A 10505-nucleotide genomic window follows, 5' to 3' on the forward strand; every position below is an offset into this window, starting at 1 on the left:
TGACAAAGAAAAATTAAGAACCAACTGGTGGAGGAAAAAATAGAGCAGAAAATTAATTGTGATGAAATTACTCATCATTTAAGTCCAACCGATTGGTGGTTGAGTCAAGGCTCCATTTAAAGATGTTTATTTCTATTAAATTAAATTACTCATCCAGGAGAACAAATTGGAGCTAATACAGAACAGGAACCGTCGGTGTAATGTTTTTGGTACGTGTGTTTTTTATTTTGCAGTGCAGTTTTTTTTTCTGTTGCAGTTTGGGCTCATAAATCTAATGGACTATTTCTTTTAGATTTGTTCAAAAAATCTATTAGTATGCTTTTCTAAACGAATATTTATCATTCGAAAAATATATTTAATTGACAAATTAATGAGGAGATCAAGATAGACTTGTATCAGTTACATTTTTTCAAAGTGTACCCTGCTCTTGTTGGCTTCTCTGGTATTACCAACCCAAGCTTGAATCATAAATGTAGTTTGTTTTGTGCAAAGACAAATTAAATTACTCCAAACTGACCAAAAGGTTGTATCTGAAGGGGATGAATCTGCCTTCAAACATTAAAAACAACCTTCTCTTCTATTTCCCTCCGGTTTTTCCAGCTCCAACGGTAAATCAGTTTCCTGGGCGCAGACGGAGCGCAGCGGTTCGCGTGGCAACCACCTGTGGCAGCGGCTGTCCTTCCACATCAAGAGGAAGGAGAACAATCAGACCGCCGTCATCAAGCCCTTCTCCAAAACCTCTGAGGAACGCTACTGTGGAAGAGGCGACCTTCCCCCGCACGTTCCTCTGCCCTCCCTCCCCTCCATGTCCTCCATGTCCTCCCATCATGACATCGGACCGGACAAGACCCTGTACGAGCTCTCGGAAGCAGAGGAGCGCTATTCGATCACGTACCGGCCGCAGACGCCCTCGCCGATCAGCACGGTCAGCCAGAGATTAGGGCCGGGTTTAGGGGAGGAGCCTCAGATGTCTGGTATTCCAAATTACCCGAGCAGCATCTGCAGCGGTGGCAGCGGCAGCAGTTGCGGCCCTATCAGCAGCTGTTCTGTCATTGCCGGGAGTGATGGCCGTTTGATCATCGTGGACGATCACCCAGGGGTGGCCCAGAGCTCACTGATGGATCAGATCAGCTGCGTAGTAAACCGCTTCACCGCCAACATCACCGAGCTCAACAGCATGATGCTCTCCCCCTCTCCCACTCACTCACACACAAACAAACACACCCCCCCTTCCCCTCACCCCACCGACCCCTATCTGTTGCCCCGTGAAATGCACATGGCCCCGACCCTGACCACCTACGCTGATGTCCAGCCCCTCCCACCTGTCGAGTCCAGCCTGGGGGGCCGGGGTGGCTGCCTCGTTCACCCTATGCCTCATTCACCTTACCCACTACCGCCTCCTCACCCCCAGGCCTCCCCCTCTCTCTCCCCTATGCGCGGAGGCCTGGTTAGCTGCCTGAGCGACTCCCCTCTAAGGAGGGCGGAGCTGGAGGAGGAGCTCTTCGCGTTGACTCCTCCTTCGCCCTTCCGTGACTCTCTGGCGTCCAGCAGCAGCAGCTCACCTGGCTCTGAGGCAGACCTCTGTCTCCCACCAGTCCCCTCCCATCCTCCCCCCTCTCCCCCTTCGCCCAGATTTAGCAGACTGACGCTCAGAAACTACAGCCAGAGTTCATCCTCACTGTGAGGCAGAGATGACAAGTTGAGAAAATGCATCAGTGAAGAGGAGCGCCCAAAAACAACGGGTCACGCGGAAGACGAAGAGACTGAAATCCGTTTTTCTCCCTACGTGGAGTTAAAAACCTGACGTGCAGGAGTCATGGAGGGCTGGTTGGTGAATGCACCAAGCTGTGTTTGTGTTTACATGTTCGCAGTGAGATGCAAGTATAAGAAGCTTTTCCCGCGTCGTGTTTTCTTAGTGCTGTCTCTGACAAGTCGGACGTAAAGAACTGCAAAAATAACCACGGTAACGTTGCAGTGGTTCGGTGTCTGTAGAGCCACTAATCATTCTAGAAAGGTCTAGAGCTACGGATCATTTAGGTTTGGGTAGTGGCCTTAAGGTAACATGGCTATACACTAATTAGAGACTGTGAATATGTGTGTGTGTGTGTGTGTGTTTGTTTTTGTGTGTGCATCGGTATGTTGTGGCTGTATCTTACTTAATGAGAGTTAATGGCAACATGACAGTATTGATGAGGTCAGACTCCAAAAGCCTGTATGGACTAAATAGAGGCTATCAAGGGCACATACAAATCTGCTTGTACATACACACACACACACACACACACACACACACACACACACACACACTGTGGGAATCACTTTGTAAATAAATGACAGGTTGTGGATTTTTCTTTGACGATAAAATTTCAGACAAAAGTGCATTGTGTTAACATACTGGTCTGTATGTTACTCTGAAGAACTTTTATTCAGCTGTTCCCTCCTCATCATTTTTCTTTTCCTCAATCCCTCCTTCTCTCGCTGCTTTCTTTCGTTTTGCCCCCGCCACTGTTTCAGTATTTTCTACTCTTTCAGTGTGTTTTTTTCTTCAGAAGTTTGAATGTATATTTTCTACATGATTCCTGAAGCAGTCGGGACCAAACCTTTTGTACCTCTCTAATCTTTCTGTGACTTGAGAAAGAGGGAGACGAGGGATCGACCAGACCTGGCCTCGTTTTTAAATATAAACAGCCTCGTCATTAGATTTAGTTTCAGGTAGATTATTGGATGAAATCTGACCTCAAAGCTTATTGTTAGAGTGTGACATTTAACAGAGCGTTACGTAAGGCTTAGCTGGATTCCAGTCGTGACATTTTCTCTTGTTTGTCAGCGGGGCACAAGCGTCGCTCGGTTTCATCAAAGATGTCCGTTTGAATCACAATCGTCTCTAATGTTAGCCGGTGCAGATTGATAGATTCACGCTGGGAGACAGAGAGAGCGTCCTCGTCTGTCTCCGCCTTGACCAAGGTCATCTGTCTCACAGGTGCTATGAGCCGTTTAAAGGTCGCCACTCTTTTCACACAAAGAGGGGCTGAGCAACAGAAGAAGTCCACAAATCAAAATGGAGCATTGACCCTTCATAACTGTGAAGCTGCTTTCAGACATGCGCTGAAGTCCGCACATTGTCCTCAAATTTAGTAGAGGACCCTGACCCTTTTACGTCATGTTCTGCCTCCTGCATGATCAACCATGGTACCACTCCTATAGTGAATTCTCAAAACATTTCCTGTGGTTTAGAAAGCGTCTGATCTGGGTAATCTCCAGTTGCGTTCTTCATATGTGAAAGGCAAACTCCTTTTTACCTTTCCAGAGTTCATGTCTGAAAACGGCTTTAGTCTCACGAAACCAACCTGGTAGCAGAGACCGACTGACATCCAGTTAAAAGCCAGTCAAAGTGAAATCATAGACAAGAACATTTTACCCAAATGTCAAACTGTATGAATTTAAAGGAATAATTCCACGTTTAAAACGTGCGTTCTTGCCGAGAGCGAGATGAGATGTCTGCAGCTCTTATATCTGTCAGGAGAAAATATCTGGTGTCCGGTCTGGTGGCACGTTAATTAGTGAGCTGTAGAGGAGCTGTTCGGCAGATTGGACAGTGCCAGGCTCATTTTGTCTCCAGTGTTTATGCCAAGCTAACTGGCTGCTGGCTGTAGCTTCATACTGAATGGACAGACATGAGAGTGGTATGGATCCTCGCGTCACTCTCAGCATGAAAGCCAATCAGTGTATTGCCAAATATATAACTAATGCTTATCCTAATCCAATACTTCCCGGTTTGGGAGAAATGGTGGAAATTAATGTAATCCAGAAGGTAACTGCATTTTTTAAAGGAGACATGGTTTGGTATATATGGAGAGAATCACTGTCGAATATTAGATTAAAAGTCAAATTCAGTTACTCAAATTCAATGTCTGTGTAGATCAGTGGTTCCCAAACTAGGGGTAGGGGCCCCCCACTGGGCCACGAGACACTGAGGCTACATCCATACGACTACGTTTTAGTTTGAAAACAGCCTTTTCGCTCCGTATCAGTCTCTAACAAGCCTGAAAGGACACATCATGTGACCACTCGCATACACTGGGAATGCCCGTGCCAGTGTGCCCAGCCAGGCATGCAGACACGGGAATTGTCGCAGATTGCTTGAATAATAGCTCGTCTCCTACACAGTTGTATCATTGTAAAATGCAGAATTTAACTGCACAGCAACTGTGAGCACAGACAACACGGTCAGCAACGCTTGTAATTAATTATCCATGTTGCGTTCTACACTGGTAGCAGAGGTACAAAATACAGAGATGTGCATGTTACAGATTTCTTCTTCTTTTGCTAACTAGCTCAAATACATATCCTTTGTATGCCTCAACCGACTCCGGACATAATGGGGGTTGCAGGTCTCGGGCACCTTGATTTTGCGGGGCACAGGCTGAACAGTTTGGGAACCGATGGTGTTAACAGACCTGAACTTGAAAACACTGCAAAGCCTCCAACTGACTACTCGGCCATTGAAGCTTTAGGTACAAACATATGCCTTTGAATGAAATATTGTACTTATATGTGCCAACACTTGAACAGCATTTGAGAGTACTCAGAGCAGTGCTGGGATATAAAATGTGCCGATGAATGCATTCACTAAGATGCTTTGAGAAATGGGACCTTGGCCTCTAGTCACAGAGGAAAACACTCAGCAAAGTAGAGAGGAAAACAAACCAAACAAGAAATCTAAAGTTAGAAAGTTGTGATACACAACACCAACTTTTTAGACATTTTTACATGAGGAGTATTACCTGCAACAAAGACATGGATTGGTAAATCGAACTCAATCAAAGCTAATGAGACTGTTGCTGTCACAATGAAGAAATGTTGCCTGTGTGTTATTGTCCATTTTTGGTCCATTTTTTGTGTTGTATTTCTGCTCTACAGTAGCCAGCAAGAACAAACTCAGACAAAGTGATTCTGTAAATAATAAGGGCATGCAAAGACAGTTCTGTTTTGTTTCTGATGAAAGTACATTTATTTACAGGCGAAAAAAAAAGGACAAAAAAAGATGTTTTTGAACTGTGTTATAACATACAGTACCAATATGTGTTACGACTACAGAAACTGTGTTACCACTCTGAATGTGTGAGTGACCATTCCTATTCAAATGTCTTGTAATTCAACGATATAATAATAATTGATATGAATATGATTCATTGTGCCAAAGGGGTAAGAGAAGGTCTAGTTTACTAGCTTGTGGGTAAATACATGGTTTCATAAAAAAAAGACAAAAAATGTAAATGTAAAACTGTTTCTATTGTTTTTGGATATTTTCATATAATTATTCCACATTTTCCAATGTAAAAGCAATATTATCCATACGTAGAAGGTGCACATCGGAGGGGTTTCTCAAATTATTACCAACGTTCTTTATTATACAGTAATCGCTGGTGGGCAACAAAAGGAAGGATATGGGTAGATGAGAACATTTTTTTTCTAAATCTATATTTAAAAGGAGACATTTGTTGTCTTCAAGTTGCCACGAAGGTGTGATTCCATATTTTTGCGATTGTCTCATTTGTAGTTCAACATTTTCCACCTTTTGATTCCCTGATCTAAACAGTCCGATCTTCTGAAAGGCAGGGAAGATAGTAGGAGATGATTTGTGTGCCATTAATTGTTTATTTTTTGCATTTTTTGTAAAGAAGTGTACTGCCCAACTCGATTTTGTTGGTCTCTGGACCTTAAAGTAGAGAGTATGAACTTGGAACTTGTGGATATACGCACAATCACCATCTTGGATAGCTGTACAGAGACTTTATATGATCTGCAAGAATATCTTAAAAGTTTTGTTTTTGTCAATACCGCTACATCTATTCATTTAAATCTGGGCCGGGACCGGTTGTCACAAACACAAACCAGTGTTAGCGTGGAGACATTTCCGAGGAGGGGCCGGTTTATGTGCTGCTGTCACTGATATCGTTTCTAACGTGCCGGGAGCTTGCTTCAGCACTTCAGCTGTTTGCTTTCAGGCCCCTTGGGTGAGCCTCGACAGTTGTGTGCTGCCTCTGCAGAAAAAGACGGGTTCAGCGTATGACATCAATTGCGATCTTATTCTTTCTAAGGGCTCAGATCTGGGACCATCGCACATTAATATAACACACCATTAACAGCATATAGTAATTAGAGAACACAGTCATTAACATGTGGTTAGAATGATTGAAGGAAAATTGGCAAGAATAGCAAATATTCAAATTATTACATGAGAGAATCGTAAAAGAAATTGACATTAAAGATAATTCAGATATTAATTACTTCTGTCATCCTTTATGTGTAATTGTCCTTGTTTGGAAATGATAATAATTTTATAGAGGCATGGCTCCACATTTCAGCCCTACCTCAAGGATCACAGAGAGCTACCACTTGTAGTAATCTGGGGTGATCTCTGCTTTCCCTTCATACTCCAGCCAAAACATGATGACGATTATGATTATTATGATGATGAGTAAAATCTTATGTTCGCCAGGAAGATGATCTCCAGATGATGTCCACCCAAAACGCTGTCTGCTCCCTTATTTCTGTAAATGCACTCTAAAGAATTGGATTGATAATCCCTGCGCTGGAAAAATACTTTTAATCCAGACTTGTTTATCTGCTGATCGCAGGAACCCAAGGTCATTTATTTTAAACCTTCTGAATGAGAATATGAATAGTTTAGACTTTAACCGGTCACTGTAATGATGGTGTGTCGGGCTCCTGTGAAAATGTTGCGTCGATGTAGAAAGACCAGCAGCCACCCTGCTGTGATGATCTGGAGGAAAACATCACAGTCTACTCCCACCTCCTAATATCTGTGTTAAAGCTGAGGCTCTCTGTAGACGAAGGCCGGTCAGAAACATGGATCAACAGAGTTTAATCTGTAGTGAGACAGAGCCACTGCCACACCTGATTATATTTTTCATTGAACACAAAACACAGAGCTATGTTTACTGTGTAAACACCACATTGACAAATGGTCGTATATATGTTGTCAGGGCAGAAAGCAAAAGGTCTGTTGTGACTGCCTGCGCTAAAAGTCTAATTATTATAAGAGTAAATCATGATGAACACACCTCTGTGAGTGTCATTTGGCAGACTTAACAGTTTCTTACCTTTTAAACAATGTTTATGAAATAAGTAAATTAAAAGATGTTTAGGTGAGAGGTAAGAATTTATATTTTTAATTACATCTAGAGAGGTTGAGTATATCAAGGCCAAAATCCAACAAGCCTTCTTCCCTCTTCCTGCCAACCAGTGAATCCCTTCACAGTCATGTCTGTTCTGGTCTGTCGTCTTTTTCTCCCACACAAATCAGAAAGGAAAGGATGTCGGTATCGATAAGATCCTGAAGATACCCGTCTCTTGAGATGAATTCATAGTCTTCGCGTCCGTCGCTCTGCCGAGGTCAACCCCATCAGAGTAAATTATATTATTTAAAATTTAGGCCGAATTTTGTAAACCAGTATACGTATCAATACATTGATCATTTTACTGTATTGAGAATGGCTTATGGTCATTTCCAAATCAACCGATTGTTCTGACTTTATTTAGTAAAACTACCTGACAGCTTGTATTTTCAGGAGATACTAAGGGCATTTAGACTTTAAATGGCGGCGCCCAACTCATCACAAGATACTGTACAGATCAGTGTCCCTGAGAATTAAACTTCCTGCAGGGACTTAGGAGGAATTCCCTCGCCTGAATGAAACCCGAGGCCCGCAGGGGTGACGACTAGATGTCTTAAAAGTCATCAACAGTATTTTTGTAAGTTTCGTCCAAAGCTGCTGATTTGAATGTTGTGTTTTTTTCTATAACCGAGTAAAGGGCATGTGTGTTTTTAATATGTGGGGGTTTCCTCAGCCAATAGAGTAAAACGACAGATTTTAGGTCGGTATAGGTCGTATAGTGCAGAGGAGATTGTGATGTGTAATAAGAAGTTATAGATTCTGTATTATATTGATCATAAGTAAGAGAGGAGATTGTATAATGAATTATTTGACGTCAGGCTTTGTGGGGGAGTGGATTCACTTATAATTAAGCAGGTGTATGTAGGATGTTTCTGTTTTACAAAAAGACCGGGCAGGTTGGAGAATTTTCAGTATTGTGTATTGATGGTTTGTGAAATATATTGAGATGAACGTGTTTCATTTGGTGAGAGAATGAAACCAAACTGAGCTGTGATATTACACCATATGACACAGAGTTATCCCTGCAGGGGACCATGGATGTCTAAGAAACCAATCTTGTTTGCATTTACATATTCCTCATAAGTACATCATCCTGTTTGAATCACAGCCATGGCCACAAACATTATTAATACCCCTGCTTTAAATTCTGATGAGGTTCTCTCAGTAGAGTGTTTGACAGTAGAGCGTTAGCGATATGAATAAGGCCTCATATCCTCACTGCTCACTTGAGATAATTCAGACGATCGCGTTTTATCAGAGGATTCTGTTGTTGTGAAGTTTAACAAGCTCGTAAACAAATGTGGCGTTTGTTTCACTTATTTTCGACGAAGGCAGCTCATCTGCATATAAATGAAGGCCCTGTGTTGTGCTCTTATCTCTTAACAAACCCAGACCTATCAAAAGTGACATTCAGCGCCGCTCATTAAAGCAGCTAGTTTGGGCTTCGTTTTGATAAAATGGGAAATGATGAAGAGTTAGCATAAACATAATTAGAGGGACGTGGAATGAGCTGAACACCATAAACTGAGGGTGTAGAATGTGATATATATATATTTCTCTTTATTCATTTAGAAGTATTTATATAGTGCAGGCAGGAAATGACCATTACTAAAATTAAAATGTATGAGTCATTTATTTAGGCTTATCGACCGCGGCGTATCCCCGGTTATCCTCCAGTTGTGTTTTATCAGTCTGTTCTTAGCACAAGCTCCTCCACTCAGTGCCAACTCTGTCATTTTTATTTATTTATTTCAGATGCTGCTGCATTTATTTTTTTAGCTGGGTTGGATAAACACAACAAAAAAGATTCAGCTAGAGATATATGATCCTCTGTGGTGAAAAATGTAAATTATATATGTATATTTTCATAAGCTGTTTAACAGTGCCATATAAATATGATAAAGATGACTTCAATATATCGTTTTCTTAAGGAAGCTTTGTAGTGTTTATCCACCCTGAATTATTTTTTAACAAACCTGACTTTTTCTTTTCTTTTTTTAAGCTTTGCTGTTTTGTTCTCCTGACGTTCAGAACCGTAGAATGTAATTTGATGCTACATATTAGTGTGATAATGGAAGGTGATTTTATATTTGGATATTTGATTGTCTACTAAATATTTTTACTCAGCTTTGTACAGTGTGAAATGTGAGAATATATGGTTGTCGCTGTTTGGAAAATCTAATGTTTTTAAGTGACTTTTTGCTGCGGGCGGGAGGTTGTAGATGTCTCATTCAGGCAGATTTTACCACCAACTACTATCAAATAAGCTTGAGGCCAGCCTTGGTGATTTGAAACTAAAAAGGTTTGATATAAATTAATTGCTATCCAATTGTGCTGGGATCGAAATTGTTTGTGGCCGACACCGGGGACCTTGCTCAAAGGCCTTTCAGAGGCTCCCAACAAACCTGGCAGTAAGAGCGAGAGCGATTTTTGGCCAAACAGAGTTCTTCTCATCTCCCAATTAATGAATCTTCATCTCCTCGCTCCAAATAGGCCCGGGGTGATGCCCACAAAGGGCCCTTCTCTGGCCGATCAGGAGCTGTAAGCTGAAAGGAGAGTGGGCAGTGGTAACAAGATGCTCCCTGTGCTTTTAATATAACAAGTGTTTTTTTCTTAGTCATGGACAGTTGGACCGTGTGTGCTTGGCAGTAGGACTGGCAAAAAGAAAATGCAAAAATTTCGATTCAAATAACTTGTGTTCTGTCATCCTGTGCCTCCTGTTTGGGAAAAATACGTTGCTCCAATTCCTGCGTCGCTGCATCTCAGACTTGCTTTTCTCCCTTGTGGCCTAAGTGGCAGGAAGTGAGAAACAAATACGAGACGCTCGGCAGGAAGTGCAGGTGCATTAATAAGATCTGCGAAGAACCGCAAACTTCCGGGAAACTTGTGCAAAAAGGAAAAAACAGTGAGCACTACTTAAGTTAGACCGGCATGAGGTGGCTCTATGTTGTGTTGTAAGTGCGTGCCTGGTTAGGGAAACGCATTAGTTCAATCTTCTGCAGAAACACTGTGCACTTTGGCACGGACACGTGATATTTCTAGACAACACCACTAAGAAAGAGATAGGTTAGATGACTAAAAATAGGAAAAGAACAGTCACAAGGTTTTCATCAGCTCTAAACTTACAGCTCTTCACCATGACATGGTTCTCTTCATGTTTTCTTTCTCACTGGGATGTTAACTCGATGTTTCCGGGAGCCTCTGGTCATTGTGACCACCAGAGAGCAGGGCTGTAAGTGTACTACAAAGTACCCTTCAATCATTGTTGAAATCATTATTAAAAAACACTATGATCTCCTTGTC

The 10505-nt window shown here is 42.0% G+C and overlaps 1 protein-coding gene across 1 annotated transcript in view; it reads left to right on the plus strand.

The window, feature by feature from the left end:
- grm5b (glutamate receptor, metabotropic 5b) overlaps positions 1–10505 on the plus strand; it is a 65800-nt gene extending 55295 nt beyond the window's left edge. The window contains exon 18 of the mRNA XM_047339686.1: positions 601–10505. Within this exon, the coding sequence (XP_047195642.1) occupies positions 601–1684 (1084 nt within the window). The 3' untranslated portion in view covers positions 1685–10505. The remainder of the gene's footprint in view (positions 1–600) is intronic.

This window comes from Hippoglossus stenolepis, chromosome 4 (assembly GCF_022539355.2).
Source record: "Hippoglossus stenolepis isolate QCI-W04-F060 chromosome 4, HSTE1.2, whole genome shotgun sequence".
NCBI classification, from domain to species: domain Eukaryota; kingdom Metazoa; phylum Chordata; class Actinopteri; order Pleuronectiformes; family Pleuronectidae; genus Hippoglossus; species Hippoglossus stenolepis.